Source organism: Lissotriton helveticus, chromosome 9, assembly GCF_964261635.1.
Source record: "Lissotriton helveticus chromosome 9, aLisHel1.1, whole genome shotgun sequence".
Lineage (NCBI taxonomy): Eukaryota > Metazoa > Chordata > Amphibia > Caudata > Salamandridae > Lissotriton > Lissotriton helveticus.
Genome location: NC_136070.1, coordinates 794853003 through 794871397, shown reverse-complemented (window position 1 = coordinate 794871397; position 18395 = coordinate 794853003). Strand labels below are relative to the sequence as shown.

Sequence of the window (18395 nt, the reverse complement as noted above, 5' to 3'; positions counted from 1 at the left end):
GCACTGACGGGTTAGCAGGAGAGCGATGATGGGCCCCTGTTGCACTGTATAAAATGATGTGATCTGATGCTTGATTTGCTTTCAATAGAGATTAATTGTTGATGGAGCATCCCCTGTATATACTTACGAGAGGGTCTGCCTTGCTGATGTACTGCAGTTTTAAACGCCTAGATTGCCTATGTAGACTAATGATCAATGCGTAGCTTGTTCGCCACTTTTTATTTTTCTCTGTGTGTGAATTTATATTCCTTTGCTAATGCCTGATATCAATTAATGTAATGGATATCGAACTGTGCGAATTATGTATGACTACATGTGTACCAAGCTGTGTTTGAAAAAACTTAATAAAAAAAGAGTGTTAAAAAAAAAAACTTTTTTGAGACAAGAGACATTGCCTATTTAGATTTTGTAATTTGGAATACGAATTTTGGCATAGACAGCAGCTGGCCTGAGAGCATTTTGGAGCCCTTTTAATTAGCCTTCTTGGTGGTTACTGGAATACTTGCCTAGGTAGGTCCCACTTTCCGATTCCCTACGGGTGGAGGTTTTTCAAGGTGTCACAGTGAAGGGTAGCTCATAATTAATACTGTCCTTCTCTTGAAGGTAACCAGGCTGTGCCTTTCCTTTACTACTTAGTTATATGTTTTACTTCATTACATCCCCCCTGGTTTCATCCTTCTTCCGCCATGTAATAATCAAAAACTGGCAGCAGCTGTAAGAGCATGACGATTGGTCCATGCTGCCTCTGCAATTCCTGGTTGGAAGTTAAGGGCATTGAAGAAGATGGCATGACAGTATACTAGCCTCTCTGCTTAGGCTGCTCAGTGGTGGGTCTCCCACAAGCCACTCGCCACCCCTCATTGATCACAAGCATTGCTACCCAGTGGAGAGGTGTGACCTTTAAGCAATGCTGTGACAGGGTGGGTCCCAAGAGGCCCTTGCCGCCATTACTCCTACATCCTGAGGTGCTCCACAGCCACAAAGGTGGCATTGGTGCCACGTGGATCAGCCTTGGGGTGAGACGACCCACACCTTCACAAGGCACCGGCGACAATGGATAGATATACCACCTATGAATCAGAGGCCTTCAAGAACTACAGCAGGGTTAGCCAGAGGCAGCAAAGCTCTGATTCGTCTGACAATGCAGTGCTCCATGAAGCCATCCAGCAGTCACGTTCTGTGCTTGAGACCAAGATTGGGGGACACTAGGGTGGACATCGCTCGACTGCAGCAAGATCTCCCTTCATAAGCTGTAGACATATGTGAAGTAAAGCGGTCATCATGAAAGTAAGCTTCCTGATCCATTTGTTGGTTTGCCTCAGGACAAAGATTAGCCTGAACTCCTCTGTTGAGCTTTCCTTGGGAACCAAAATAATTCATGGAATAGATTCCTTTCATTCTTTCTTTGAGATGAAGGAACTGGTTCAATTGCATATTTTTGGAGCAGACATTTCACCTCCTTCTTTAAAAGTCACAGCTGACATTTTGGCACTGGTTTTCGTGGGACTGACAGAGAAGGAACTTTGAGCTGTAGGGTGTACCCGCCCAGGATGATCTGCCAGAACCATTTGTTGGTAGTGATTAAGCTCCACTCTTTCAGTGGGTTTTTACACTCCCTCTCTAAAGAATGGCAAAGTAAAAAAAAGTATAATCTTTTAGGTCTAACTGGAGTTACCCAAGAACATTTCTGATCAGGAATTAGTGAATAAGGTTGAGGCAATTTTCATGGTCTAGGAGACCCTGAAGTGCGCCCCTAGGCACCATAACTGAACCTTATGGTAGAAGTGGCCTAGATGACAGAGCTGGCCTTTTCAGCTTTGATGGTAAGTCTAGTAGATCAAGAGGTTCTTGTAGAGAATCCTCTGCAGGAATAACAATTAATGACACTGGAAGCGGCAATTATATCTCATCTTGGTGAGAACCACAATGATCTCTTGATGAACATGAGAAAACAGAAGACGTGGAATGTCTCGAGGCTGATCTCCTTGACAGCGACCTGGACATTGTCAGATTGGCGGCAGAACTTCTTGACTGCTATCGCTGGTGTATTCTTGTGTTGAAGGCCCTGCTATTGGGTGTCTTGCCGTTGAAGGTGGAGCTGATGGCACAGATCCCAACGTAGTCGGAGTGGACATCAGTTGGGCTGTGCCAGGGGTACATTTTGGTACCGGTGGTCTTGGCATTGACATTAGTTGCGTTGTTTAAATACAGCAAATAGGTTGGTTCTTCATTATTTTCGGTCACAATTCTAATTGTTTAACAGGATGTGTGGCTAGTACACAAACCACAAGTACTGAGTGAAGTTCCGAAGCAGCTTTTTTCCTTCTACAGGAGGGACATTTTGATAAAAGAGGGCCTTTTGTGAGAAAGTATTCCCTCACAAATGGTAAAATGAAGGGAAAAAGTTATCAGGTGTAAACAACATTGAATGAAAGCACACATTTCTCAATCCTTTAGAAATTTCTGAAGGAAAAAGTGTGATTAAAGCTTGTAAGAGTTCAGAGATCCTCTTGGCACGAGCTGGAAAAAAAACCAATTAAAAAAGTGAGTCAAACTGCCAGTAAAGTACATGCTAGAAATAGTAACCACCGGTGTATGCCGGCCTTTTTTATGTGCCCTTTTGGCCTGACAAGCAACTTTTTCCCCACGTATCACTTTGGCAGAGGGAAGGATAAAAATTACTTTGGGTGGCGTAGCGTTTTCTTTTCAGTTGGCTGCTGCAATGTGGTCTAACAGCTGTTCAACACTAAGGTATTTGCCTAAGAAAAAGAAAACGCTGGACTGTCTTGCTCTTCATGGAGGTGTATCATATTAAATGAAATTGAGGTGCCCACCTCCTACTACAGATTGACTATATTATATTTTTTTTAAAAATGTTCTGGGTTTCCAGCAGATGTATGGGAATAGTCTACATTTAGAACTGTCAGTGAAGATCCTACAATGCAGAAGAAAACAGTTTGTCTTAATACAGTGCAAGCAAGGCAATGCATTAGAATTTTAAAACGTATCACAAATTTTTGAAATAAGTTCCAAGTCTGAAGTGTGTTAGCACTAAACGGAATAAACATGAACCACATCATAGAGGTTTCAGTCTTATGTCCTGGAAATCGGACTTGAAGGGTACATAATGTGGTACTTACTGTTTGCTTTCACTTTCTTTCTGCTTTCGCTCTTTGTCTTTTATGTATGCAGTCGGGTCAAACCTTGGTAATCGAGTTCCTACAAGGGACAGAAAAAAGATTAAAGTTAACAGAGAAACACTCAATAGAATGGGAGCAAAATGATTAAGTAACCTTCTCATGAGCCATTTAAATACGCCAAGTTAGTTCGGGCTTAGACCAGTATCCAAAAGTCAGAAAACATTTCAAACTCAATATAGAACGTTTAGTGTTTATTTTGTGTTGTGGTTTACCACGTAGGGATAACTAGGGTGGTTACTTTTAGTGGTATTTTCCCATAGGCATATGTGGCCTTCCTTCTGCCATTAAACAATAATGTATTTTCCCAACTTAGGACACCAAGGTGGTATTATAAAACAGGATGTGGTTATGTCAAATGTGGGCAATGACAAGACTAATAAACAGGTGGTAATGACGTGGATGATAATTTTTTTAAAGAAAAACACATTAAATATGCATAGAAAACCGAATCACTAAAACAAACAGCTAAACAACTCACAATATGTGACCAAAACAAAGAGCTATAAACCACTTTCACCATAAAACACAGCTATAATGAAATATAAACAAACATTGGCATAGCCAATAGGTCTCGTTTTTGGGACCTTATAAGTATTTAGTTATGCAGAACAATATCCTTGGTGCAACAATTTCAACTGTTCCATGGCTAAACACTTATAAGGTCCCAAACGCAAGACCTATTGGCTATGCCATGTGACCCATCAAACAAAACCATAATTTGCCATGGTCCACGATAGACTGTTTTGTCAATGCCCAAACCGACATTAAAATCAGGGGTTACCTGATGAATGTAAATATTAAATGAGGATGGTAAGTAGGTAATCCTTAGGAAAATCTTTAAATATTCATGATGGAAGGAAAGACAAGTGTTGCACGGCTAAACACTTATATGGTCGCAAAGGCTAGACCTATTGGCTATGCCAATGCTTGTTGTAGTTGGATCGATGGCAGTTACAGCAGCACTAGTGCTAATAGTTATACCAGTACTAGTAGCAGTATCACTAGTCATAGTAATAAGGATACACTTATCAGAAGTGATGCGACCACTATAGTACTAGAGATACTAATAACAGCAGTATGATTAGTTGTTGGGGTAAAAATGGTCTTACTTCTACCGATAATTCTTTGAACATGTTGTTGGTCATCTGTACTTTACATTTCGCAGAGTTTGAAAACAGTTGTGGAAATGCTAGTTTTTCCAGTTCTATTGCCTTTGCCTCCAAAAGAGGGAGTACTTAATCAATGTTACAGTCTGTAATATAAAAGCTGGTACGGTGTGTTTGGATTCCCTGGTATTAAAGCATATCTTGCTAGCCGAGTAGGCAAGGGCCAGGAGAGGATGTAACATTTATGTCTGCGCCAGGGCTGGTCTGGGAGACACAAGATGTATTCAAAGCCAAAGCGGTGTTTGGGATACGCACTCTTTGTTCAAAGTTTTACTCCAAAGTATTTTGTCGGTGGGTGGTGCCCGTGGGGTGGAACCCCTGTACCAGGATTGATATACAAATACTTTTGCTTGCGCTGCTCCCTTGAGAACAGCGTCTCCCCAGAGCACTCGCGTTTAATTTCAATAAAGTTTCAATACTTGTAACCAAAGTTCATTGCGTTTTTATTCGGATTTTTATCTTTTCCTTTTTACACATAATATTTCTCTTCTATGCCATGGTAACTCATTTGGCCCAATGCATTTCGGGCACTAGCCCTTCCTCAGGGGCCATGTGATTCCTGTAAGGTAAACAAGTACAGTTTCAATTCACTGTCACATCTATTTATACACATATATATACATCAGGTTCAGCTTGCACTTTTCATTGACATGCAATTTGAGAGAGGTCACGTATTCAAAATTTCATGTATAAACTGTATAAAACAATGAGTCTTGTCATATTGAGTGTACACATTGTACCAAACCACAAAATTGTACCAAACCAAAAAATTGTACCAAACCAAAAAATTGTATAACAGTATTGCCTCTGAACCATATTACTAAGCAGTGTTTATTGTGAACGTTAAAAATATATGTATGTGAAGTAAAAAGCTCTGACCTTGTCTGACGAGTGGGCTTTTCGTTGACAGTTAACGTGGGTAAAAACGGGTCTGCGCGAAAGTGAAAACGATGTCAAACAATTGTTACTTGATGTTCAATACTTAACGCTCACGCTAGTTAACTGAAATTGTTTGGCCCGAAAACGGGACTTACCAAGAAAAAGTTCTGTTGCGCGTTCTGTGCTCCTCGTTCAACGGCGTTGAACACAATCAGAAGTCCCGCGTATTAAATGGACGTTCTGAAGTCACGTGGGTCGTAAAAATGTGTGACGGCGTGTGATAGGTCCAGGTTGTCAGCTATGTGTATCGAGGATCTTGTTAGGTCGTGTCAGTGTCACATGTGTAAACACTAGCATCCAAAGGTAGTGCGACTGAAAAAGAATGTTTAAAGTATATTGCACTTAATATAAAATGCGAAACCTTATGAGATTTACAATGAGTTAAGCCCTATGTTACCCATTATATAGGCAGTGACTTATCAAAACATATTTCAGAACGAAAATTGTGTAAAATGCAGTAAATACATTACATTTAAATATTTTACGATTGCTGATGATAAGACTCCACAAAAAGTCTATAAATGGCAACTAAATTCCAAACGTTCATTAAGCCCTCTAGGGGCGGTGGATGATAGTCTATTGATCCAGTACAGTTCTCTTTTTAAGAGGTATTGTTCATTGTCTCTTCCTGGTAATATCGGAACAATTTCCAAAATGCAGTACTTCAGTTGGCTGAGATTGTGTTGATGGTCATTAAAATGTGTCGCTACCGTGGATTTTGCGGATTTCAATCTGATGTTTGAACGATGTTCTGTTAGGCGGGTTTTTATCTTTCTGGATGTTTTACCCACATAGGGGAGCCCACATGGGCATTTGAGCATATAAACCAAGTTAGTACTGTCACATGTACCATTCACTTTTAATTTGATTGTTGCGCCACTTGATGGGTGATTTATTTCATTGCCTTTAATAATTGAATTGCAGTTGCCGCAATTGTGACAAGCCAATGTACCTTTGTATGTTGTTGGTGAAACCGTAGGTTTGGATTTTAGAAGTTCTTTAAGGTTTCTGGTCCTTTCATATGCGAATCTTGGATTCGAGGTGAAGATTCCTTTGAAATCATCTTCAAGGGCCAGTAGTTGCCAGTGCTTTAAAATGGTTTTCTTGATGTTCTGACTCCTTGTAGAGAATTTTGAAATGAATACGGATCTCTGCTCTTCCCTTTTAGTCGACGGAGTAAGTAGCTTTTGTCTGTTCATCGAAGATATTCTGTCTACAGCGAGTTCCAATGCAGCTTCTGGGTATCCTCGATCTTTAAATTTCTTCATCATGTGCACTTTTTGTTCTTCATATAAGCTCTGAGATGATGTTATACGTTTGACACGTAAAAGTTGTGAGAATGGCAAGTGCTTTTTTAAGGATTCCTGGTGAAAACTCTTGTAGTGTAAGAGATTGTTTTTATCGGTTGTCTTTTGGAATACAGTAGTGTGTAGTATGTTTTGTTCTTTGATGATCAATACGTCCAAGAAGGATAGTTGTTTGTCATTGACACTGTGCGTAAATTGAATTCTATCATTTACGTTGTTTAGTTCTTCAATTGATGTGATTAATTGTTCCATTGGTCCTTTCCATAGTAAGAAAATATCGTCAATGTACCTTCCATACAAGATAAGATTCTCCTTCCATTGTGGTTTGGTCAGAATGTACTCAGTTTCGAAATAGTGCATGAAGATGTTTGCATACGCCGGTGCGGCGCAATTTCCCATGCTGGTTCCGTTGCACTGGGCAAAAAAGTCATTTTTCCACTCAAAATAGCTATGAAATAGCGTGAAATGCATTAATTCCATGATGAATACTTTCAAATCTTCCTCTAGGTCACTCTCGAGTAAAATATTCTCTAATGCTGTTAACCCTATGTCATGGGGAATTGAGGTGTATAATGACTTGACATCTATGCTTGTTAATATCATGTCGGTGGTGAATGATGTCTTCTTTTCTTCCAAGATGTTCAAAAAGTGGGTAGTGTCCTTTATATAACTGGGAATTTGTTGTACTAGTGGTTGCAAATGTCTATCAATAAATTTTCCTACGGGCTCATGGATGGAATTGATTGTGGACACAATCGGGCGGAATGGTGGTATTGTCGGGTGCTTGTGTATTTTGGGTATCATGTAGATATATGGTACTGACGGATTGTCCTTAATCAAAAACTGTTTTTCTTTATTGCCGATGGTTCCAGTGTCAATTGCTTTTTGAATGATCGTTGTTAACACTTTTTTGTATTCGTTTGTTGGATCTCCATTGAGTTTCATATATGTATTGATGTCGTCGACATGCTCATTCACATTTCTTTCATAAAAGTCTGTGTCCATGATGATAAGGGCGCCGCCCTTGTCTGCTTGTCGTATTGTTAATTCGGTGTTTTCAGCCAAATTTTGAATGGCTTGTCTCTCTTTTTGAGTGATGTTGGTTCTTTTGGATCTTGGAGCTTTAAAGATTTTTGTGATGTCATGGTTCACTAGTTTCTCAAAGGCGTCTAATACCTTGTGACTCACCGGTGGTATAAACTTGCTTGGATTCCTTAGTCCCTTGAGTTTGTCAGGTTCAATGTTTGTAATAGGTCTTTCTACAACATTTGAAAAGAAGTGTCTTAGACGTAAATTTCTCAAAAATTTATATACGGCGATCTGAGTTTCAAGTAAGTTAGAATGGTATGTCGGAACAAAAGATGTTCCTTTTTGCAATGTTTGTAGCTGAAATTTGCTGATGTTTTGGTTGGAAATGTTAATTACTAAGTCCTGCGACTCCTGGTGTTTTGAGCTATGCTTTCCACTAGTTGCTCTCCTCCTCGTTCGGCTTCTCCCCCTCCTGGTTCTTTTGAGGGTCCATGGCTTCTCTCTAAAAAAGAAGACTGTGAAGAAGTTGTGGCTGTTGAAGAGCTCGCTTGTTGTCCATTGGAATTTGGTGTTTGAGATTCATCTCTTGATCTTTGAGTGTTCCTTGGATTTGGGAAGTTTCTTTTGTTTGTTTGAGAATCATCTGATGCTGTTTCGTCTGATGATTTGTATTGAGGTTTCTGTTGGCGTCTGCGTGCATATATATCTGCCCAATTATATACTTCCCCCGTACGATAGTCTGTAGAATCTCTTTTGAATTTTCTTATTTTTCGCTCATTTATCTCTTTGGTATATACATCCAACTGTTGATCCAAATCTCTAAGTACTTGTTTCCATTCTTCTGCGGATAACATGGTGTTTAGTTCATCCTTGAGTAATGCTGCTTCCTTGTTCAGATCTTCAATAAGTTTCGCCAATTCCTCGATGATTAGTAGAATTAAGTCAAGGGAACACTTATTTAGTATTGCGAACCATTTTTCTGTGAACCGTGTATTATTTTTACACAAGGTAGATTTCAGGGATATCCGTAGGCCTCGTGGGATTCGCTGAGCCTTGTGATATTTTATTAAGGTACTTGCGTGTAATCGCTGATTAACGATGCGTTTAGACATGTAGATAAGTTGCTTAATGTTAGCAGTTGTTGACCCTGTACTTGTACTTGGACCTTCGTCCTCCTGAATCAATGCATATATGCGTCTTGAATCTTCTTCAGTAAATGCCAAAGTTTCTGCTCTTTGGTCCGATGTATGTTGCATATTTTCAAATTCCATTTTAAATTGGTGCTGTATCCACTGGTTTGTACAGGAAAATGATTGATTCAAAGCCAAAGCGGTGTTTGGGATACGCACTCTTTGTTCAAAGTTTTACTCCAAAGTATTTTGTCGGTGGGTGGTGCCCGTGGGGTGGAACCCCTGTACCAGGATTGATATACAAATACTTTTGCTTGCGCTGCTCCCTTGAGAACAGCGTCTCCCCGGAGCACTCGCGTTTAATTTCAATAAAGTTTCAATACTTGTAACCAAAGTTCATTGCGTTTATATTCGGATTTTTATCTTTTCCTTTTTACACATAATATTTCTCTTCTATGCCATGGTAACTCATTTGGCCCAATGCACTTCGGGCACTAGCCCTTCCTCAGGGGCCATGTGATTCCTGTAAGGTAAACAAGTACAGTTTCAATTCACTGTCACATCTATTTATACACATATATATACATCAGGTTCAGCTTGCACTTTTCATTGACATGCAATTTGAGAGAGGTCACGTATTCAAAATTTCATGTATAAACTGTATAAAACAATGAGTCTTGTCATATTGAGTGTACACATTGTACCAAACCACAAAATTGTACCAAACCAAAAAATTGTACCAAACCAAAAAATTGTATAACAGTATTGCCTCTGAACCATATTACTAAGCAGTGTTTATTGTGAACGTTAAAAATATATGTATGTGAAGTAAAAAGCTCTGACCTTGTCTGACGAGTGGGCTTTTCGTTGACAGTTAACGTGGGTAAAAACGGGTCTGCGCGAAAGTGAAAACGATGTCAAACAATTGTTACTTGATGTTCAATACTTAACGCTCACGCTAGTTAACTGAAATTGTTTGGCCCGAAAACGGGACTTACCAAGAAAAAGTTCTGTTGCGCGTTCTGTGCTCCTCGTTCAACGGCGTTGAACACAATCAGAAGTCCCGCGTATCTCTACAAGGAGTCAGAACATCAAGAAAACCATTTTAAAGCACTGGCAACTACTGGCCCTTGAAGATGATTTCAAAGGAATCTTCACCTCGAATCCAAGATTCGCATATGAAAGGACCAGAAACCTTAAAGAACTTCTAAAATCCAAACCTACGGTTTCACCAACAACATACAAAGGTACATTGGCTTGTCACAATTGCGGCAACTGCAATTCAATTATTAAAGGCAATGAAATAAATCACCCATCAAGTGGCGCAAAAATCAAATTAAAAGTGAATGGTACATGTGACAGTACTAACTTGGTTTATATGCTCAAATGCCCATGTGGGCTCCCCTATGTGGGTAAAACATCCAGAAAGATAAAAACCCGCCTAACAGAACATCGTTCAAACATCAGATTGAAATCCGCAAAATCCACGGTAGCGACACATTTTAATGACCATCAACACAATCTCAGCCAACTGAAGTACTGCATTTTGGAAATTGTTCCGATATTACCAGGAAGAGACAATGAACAATACCTCTTAAAAAGAGAACTGTACTGGATCAATAGACTATCATCCACCGCCCCTAGAGGGCTTAATGAACGTTTGGAATTTAGTTGCCATTTATAGACTTTTTGTGGAGTCTTATCATCAGCAATCGTAAAATATTTAAATGTAATGTATTTACTGCATTTTACACAATTTTCGTTCTGAAATATGTTTTGATAAGTCACTGCCTATATAATGGGTAACATAGGGCTTAACTCATTGTAAATCTCATAAGGTTTCGCATTTTATATTAAGTGCAATATACTTTAAACATTCTTTTTCAGTCGCACTACCTTTGGATGCTAGTGTTTACACATGTGACACTGACACGACCTAACAAGATCCTCGATACACATAGCTGACAACCTGGACCTATCACACGCCGTCACACATTTTTACGACCCACGTGACTTCAGAACGTCCATTTAATACGCGGGACTTCTGATTGTGTTCAACGCCGTTGAACGAGGAGCACAGAACGCGCAACAGAACTTTTTCTTGGTAAGTCCCGTTTTCGGGCCAAACAATTTCAGTTAACTAGCGTGAGCGTTAAGTATTGAACATCAAGTAACAATTGTTTGACATCGTTTTCACTTTCGCGCAGACCCGTTTTTACCCACGTTAACTGTCAACGAAAAGCCCACTCGTCAGACAAGGTCAGAGCTTTTTACTTCACATACATATATTTTTAACGTTCACAATAAACACTGCTTAGTAATATGGTTCAGAGGCAATACTGTTATACAATTTTTTGGTTTGGTACAATTTTTTGGTTTGGTACAATTTTGTGGTTTGGTACAATGTGTACACTCAATATGACAAGACTCATTGTTTTATACAGTTTATACATGAAATTTTGAATACGTGACCTCTCTCAAATTGCATGTCAATGAAAAGTGCAAGCTGAACCTGATGTATATATATGTGTATAAATAGATGTGACAGTGAATTAAAACTGTACTTGTTTACCTTACAGGAATCACATGGCCCCTGAGGAAGGGCTAGTGCCCGAAATGCATTGGGCCAAATGAGTTACCATGGCATAGAAGAGAAATATTATGTGTAAAAAGGAAAAGATAAAAATCCGAATAAAAACGCAATGAACTTTGGTTACAAGTATTGAAACTTTATTGAAATTAAACGCGAGTGCTCTGGGGAGACGCTGTTCTCAAGGGAGCAGCGCAAGCAAAAGTATTTGTATATCAATCCTGGTACAGGGGTTCCACCCCACGGGCACCACCCACCGACAAAATACTTTGGAGTAAAACTTTGAACAAAGAGTGCGTATCCCAAACACCGCTTTGGCTTTGAATCAATCATTTTCCTGTACAAACCAGTGGATACAGCACCAATTTAAAATGGAATTTGAAAATATGCAACATACATCGGACCAAAGAGCAGAAACTTTGGCATTTACTGAAGAAGATTCAAGACGCATATATGCATTGATTCAGGAGGACGAAGGTCCAAGTACAAGTACAGGGTCAACAACTGCTAACATTAAGCAACTTATCTACATGTCTAAACGCATCGTTAATCAGCGATTACACGCAAGTACCTTAATAAAATATCACAAGGCTCAGCGAATCCCACGAGGCCTACGGATATCCCTGAAATCTACCTTGTGTAAAAATAATACACGGTTCACAGAAAAATGGTTCGCAATACTAAATAAGTGTTCCCTTGACTTAATTCTACTAATCATCGAGGAATTGGCGAAACTTATTGAAGATCTGAACAAGGAAGCAGCATTACTCAAGGATGAACTAAACACCATGTTATCCGCAGAAGAATGGAAACAAGTACTTAGAGATTTGGATCAACAGTTGGATGTATATACCAAAGAGATAAATGAGCGAAAAATAAGAAAATTCAAAAGAGATTCTACAGACTATCGTACGGGGGAAGTATATAATTGGGCAGATATATATGCACGCAGACGCCAACAGAAACCTCAATACAAATCATCAGACGAAACAGCATCAGATGATTCTCAAACAAACAAAAGAAACTTCCCAAATCCAAGGAACACTCAAAGATCAAGAGATGAATCTCAAACACCAAATTCCAATGGACAACAAGCGAGCTCTTCAACAGCCACAACTTCTTCACAGTCTTCTTTTTTAGAGAGAAGCCATGGACCCTCAAAAGAACCAGGAGGGGGAGAAGCCGAACGAGGAGGAGAGCAACTAGTGGAAAGCATAGCTCAAAACACCAGGAGTCGCAGGACTTAGTAATTAACATTTCCAACCAAAACATCAGCAAATTTCAGCTACAAACATTGCAAAAAGGAACATCTTTTGTTCCGACATACCATTCTAACTTACTTGAAACTCAGATCGCCGTATATAAATTTTTGAGAAATTTACGTCTAAGACACTTCTTTTCAAATGTTGTAGAAAGACCTATTACAAACATTGAACCTGACAAACTCAAGGGACTAAGGAATCCAAGCAAGTTTATACCACCGGTGAGTCACAAGGTATTAGACGCCTTTGAGAAACTAGTGAACCATGACATCACAAAAATCTTTAAAGCTCCAAGATCCAAAAGAACCAACATCACTCAAAAAGAGAGACAAGCCATTCAAAATTTGGCTGAAAACACCGAATTAACAATACGACAAGCAGACAAGGGCGGCGCCCTTATCATCATGGACACAGACTTTTATGAAAGAAATGTGAATGAGCATGTCGACGACATCAATACATATATGAAACTCAATGGAGATCCAACAAACGAATACAAAAAAGTGTTAACAACGATCATTCAAAAAGCAATTGACACTGGAACCATCGGCAATAAAGAAAAACAGTTTTTGATTAAGGACAATCCGTCAGTACCATATATCTACATGATACCCAAAATACACAAGCACCCGACAATACCACCATTCCGCCCGATTGTGTCCACAATCAATTCCATCCATGAGCCCGTAGGAAAATTTATTGATAGACATTTGCAACCACTAGTACAACAAATTCCCAGTTATATAAAGGACACTACCCACTTTTTGAACATCTTGGAAGAAAAGAAGACATCATTCACCACCGACATGATATTAACAAGCATAGATGTCAAGTCATTATACACCTCAATTCCCCATGACATAGGGTTAACAGCATTAGAGAATATTTTACTCGAGAGTGACCTAGAGGAAGATTTGAAAGTATTCATCATGGAATTAATGCATTTCACGCTATTTCATAGCTATTTTGAGTGGAAAAATGACTTTTTTGCCCAGTGCAACGGAACCAGCATGGGAAATTGCGCCGCACCGGCGTATGCAAACATCTTCATGCACTATTTCGAAACTGAGTACATTCTGACCAAACCACAATGGAAGGAGAATCTTATCTTGTATGGAAGGTACATTGACGATATTTTCTTACTATGGAAAGGACCAATGGAACAATTAATCACATCAATTGAAGAACTAAACAACGTAAATGATAGAATTCAATTTACGCACAGTGTCAATGACAAACAACTATCCTTCTTGGACGTATTGATCATCAAAGAACAAAACATACTACACACTACTGTATTCCAAAAGACAACCGATAAAAACAATCTCTTACACTACAAGAGTTTTCACCAGGAATCCTTAAAAAAGCACTTGCCATTCTCACAACTTTTACGTGTCAAACGTATAACATCATCTCAGAGCTTATATGAAGAACAAAAAGTGCACATGATGAAGAAATTTAAAGATCGAGGATACCCAGAAGCTGCATTGGAACTCGCTGTAGACAGAATATCTTCGATGAACAGACAAAAGCTACTTACTCCGTCGACTAAAAGGGAAGAGCAGAGATCCGTATTCATTTCAAAATTCTCTACAAGGAGTCAGAACATCAAGAAAACCATTTTAAAGCACTGGCAACTACTGGCCCTTGAAGATGATTTCAAAGGAATCTTCACCTCGAATCCAAGATTCGCATATGAAAGGACCAGAAACCTTAAAGAACTTCTAAAATCCAAACCTACGGTTTCACCAACAACATACAAAGGTACATTGGCTTGTCACAATTGCGGCAACTGCAATTCAATTATTAAAGGCAATGAAATAAATCACCCATCAAGTGGCGCAAAAATCAAATTAAAAGTGAATGGTACATGTGACAGTACTAACTTGGTTTATATGCTCAAATGCCCATGTGGGCTCCCCTATGTGGGTAAAACATCCAGAAAGATAAAAACCCGCCTAACAGAACATCGTTCAAACATCAGATTGAAATCCGCAAAATCCACGGTAGCGACACATTTTAATGACCATCAACACAATCTCAGCCAACTGAAGTACTGCATTTTGGAAATTGTTCCGATATTACCAGGAAGAGACAATGAACAATACCTCTTAAAAAGAGAACTGTACTGGATCAATAGACTATCATCCACCGCCCCTAGAGGGCTTAATGAACGTTTGGAATTTAGTTGCCATTTATAGACTTTTTGTGGAGTCTTATCATCAGCAATCGTAAAATATTTAAATGTAATGTATTTACTGCATTTTACACAATTTTCGTTCTGAAATATGTTTTGATAAGTCACTGCCTATATAATGGGTAACATAGGGCTTAACTCATTGTAAATCTCATAAGGTTTCGCATTTTATATTAAGTGCAATATACTTTAAACATTCTTTTTCAGTCGCACTACCTTTGGATGCTAGTGTTTACACATGTGACACTGACACGACCTAACAAGATCCTCGATACACATAGCTGACAACCTGGACCTATCACACGCCGTCACACATTTTTACGACCCACGTGACTTCAGAACGTCCATTTAATACGCGGGACTTCTGATTGTGTTCAACGCCGTTGAACGAGGAGCACAGAACGCGCAACAGAACTTTTTCTTGGTAAGTCCCGTTTTCGGGCCAAACAATTTCAGTTAACTAGCGTGAGCGTTAAGTATTGAACATCAAGTAACAATTGTTTGACATCGTTTTCACTTTCGCGCAGACCCGTTTTTACCCACGTTAACTGTCAACGAAAAGCCCACTCGTCAGACAAGGTCAGAGCTTTTTACTTCACATACATATATTTTTAACGTTCACAATAAACACTGCTTAGTAATATGGTTCAGAGGCAATACTGTTATACAATTTTTTGGTTTGGTACAATTTTTTGGTTTGGTACAATTTTGTGGTTTGGTACAATGTGTACACTCAATATGACAAGACTCATTGTTTTATACAGTTTATACATGAAATTTTGAATACGTGACCTCTCTCAAATTGCATGTCAATGAAAAGTGCAAGCTGAACCTGATGTATATATATGTGTATAAATAGATGTGACAGTGAATTGAAACTGTACTTGTTTACCTTACAGGAATCACATGGCCCCTGAGGAAGGGCTAGTGCCCGAAATGCATTGGGCCAAATGAGTTACCATGGCATAGAAGAGAAATATTATGTGTAAAAAGGAAAAGATAAAAATCCGAATAAAAACGCAATGAACTTTGGTTACAAGTATTGAAACTTTATTGAAATTAAACGCGAGTGCTCTGGGGAGACGCTGTTCTCAAGGGAGCAGCGCAAGCAAAAGACACAAGATGTAGTCACATTCACTTTCAGAACAGACGCGGCCCAAGACTCCTCAAAGAGATCTAGTGAAAGTTTCAGTCCCGTGTGGGCGTCATTTAGGTGATATAAAAGGCCTTCTGCACACAATGGCATAGTGTGCACAGTGCCTTGCATAAGAATGCCCCTGAGCTCACCATAGGGATCTTTACAAACACATCATGGCCTGGGTAAAAATCAGCGTGAAATATGAGCGCAATCAATAACCCTGAAATAATTCTAATTTAAAAAATCACTTATTCCTTGGAACTTCTGGGATAAATGAGAGGTCACTTCTGAAGGTAAGTGAACCACCTGAGTACTAGTACCTGGACGAATAGTAGTGTGGGGCGCAGTAGAAGTTCCAGGGGAAGAGGTGGGATCGAGAGGAGGTTTTACACTCATTGTGGGTTCTGTCGTCAGGTGTTTGGGGGTCCTTTGTTTAAACGTGAAACAAAACTGCTCAAGTTATCATGTACATTGAAGAAAAAAGGGGGGGCGGGGAGAAGGTGAACACGAACAGGAAAGATCAGATAAACAAGCATTGCTTAAAAGCGGATGCCCATTCTCAGCAAGTGTGCTCAGACAGAGTGCTGCGCGGCCGAGAAAGTGACGCAGCAGCCCGTGAAAGTGAAACTGATTGCGATCAAGTGAACATGAACAAAGGGGGGGCGGGAAGAACGGGAACATGAACAGGAGAGATCAAAGAGCAAGGGGGTGGAGAAGAATGAAAAGGAAAATGAAGCTGACAAGGAGGTAGTGGGAGAAGGGAGGGGCAGGGGAAAGAATTAATGTGCTGTAAGGCTTAATGAGCCATTACAGAAAGCCAGCTGTGCACGTTCACGTGCGCGTAACCGCATGCTTGATGCAAGCAAAAGTCTTTGGTAGCACTTTGGATACCCAATTACTAAATGTCACGCAAGAGCACCGCATGCGCTTGCTCAGGCGAGACCTAAAAAACTATGACAAATCCAATATTTCTGGCATTTTTTAAGTAACAAAATGTTCTTCACTGATTACCGGCTGTGTGTCTGGTGTTTGTAGATGTATGAATGATTGATTACAAGAATGTGTCACAAAGTTTAAGGATGGATGAATGGAGAACTCTTCTTTAATGGATGAAAAGGCAATTGAGTGATATTAGCATAGAAGGATGAATGGGTCTGTGAGAGGGCTCAGGTGGATGGATGAGTACATATATAGGAATTTAGTTGAATTCAAGTTGTAAATAAAGCAGAATTCAGGAAAGTGAAGAAATCCTTTAATGGATGAGGCACAGTACAACAGCTCCAGTTCAACAGCTGCAGCTTCAATAATTCATTTAATGAGATTCCAAATAGAATTACTAACAGAGTGGCATGAGCCACAATCATAAGAATACAATCCATTAAAAGGGCAATGTAAGAAACAAAAGGGGTGGACTGGTGCGGGGCCCAGGAGGAGGCCCTTTGCGAATCCCGGGGTTCGCCTGAACAATTCTCCAAAATTTGGGAGAAATGGTTCAATTTGCTTCCACCTTTAACATTGATATTTGCTTTGTTTTTTGCTCAATCCAAATGTATGTGCTGTCGGACTGGATTAATTTCTACCCTTTTATGAATTCTGCTGATTTTCTCCAACTGTACCTATCAGTTGCTGAGCTGCCGCCAATGAATCTTTCCTTGTTGTTTTGAAAATGCCAATAAAGTTGATTATCAAAACAAAAAAACAAAAGGAAACAATAATAAAAGGGAAATGGAACATGAGAGAATGAATGAAAAGGCAACGCACCTCTCCTCTTAAGAAAAAACAAAAAAAACATTAAGGAGAATTGGAAGCACATTTTGCAACACGTCTCACATTCCATACTCTTCCGTCTTGTGTAATAATACCATTACGATTGACTTTTATGATCTTAATAGGCTCACCAAAGTTATGTTTACCTTTAGCAACATATCCTGTTTTTTTTATTCTTACCCATTCTCCAACTGTAAACAAAGGCACCTTGACCTTCATCCGAGAATCATAATGGCATTTGCTTTTGTTTTGCTTTGCTTAATTTCAATTTTTTGAGCTAGTTCCTCCACACGAACTTCTGAATTACAATTTTTCACAGCATTTTTGAACCACCATGGACACAATTTAGAAATGGGATCCCTACCTCTCAAAAGACGAAAAGGTGAAACTTCAGTTGTGGATTGTGGTGTCATACGATACAACCAAAGTTTTTCTCTTCATTTTTCCTTCCAAAGAACACCACATTTGCGTGCCCAAAGTATGTCCTGTTTGAGTTCTCTATTATATCTTTCCACTTGTCCATTACCTTGTGGTTCATATAATGCTGTAGTCATATGCCTGATATTGTAAAACTTGAGAAATTCTAACATTTGGTTTGACTTAAACTGCACACCATTATCAGAAATAAGTACTTCTGGGTAACCTTCTCAAGCAAATATTTCTTTAAGAA

The 18395-nt window shown here is 39.3% G+C and overlaps 1 protein-coding gene across 2 annotated transcripts in view; it reads right to left on the bottom strand.

Moving 5' to 3' along the window:
• The window catches only part of CCDC61 (coiled-coil domain containing 61), a 597856-nt gene that overhangs the window by 233355 nt on the left and 346106 nt on the right, over nucleotides 1-18395 (bottom strand). For both annotated transcript variants that reach the window (XM_078660929.1, XM_078660928.1), the window contains exon 9: nucleotides 3141-3219. In XM_078660929.1, coding sequence (XP_078517055.1) covers nucleotides 3141-3219 — 79 coding nt within the window. The remainder of the gene's footprint in view (nucleotides 1-3140; nucleotides 3220-18395) is intronic.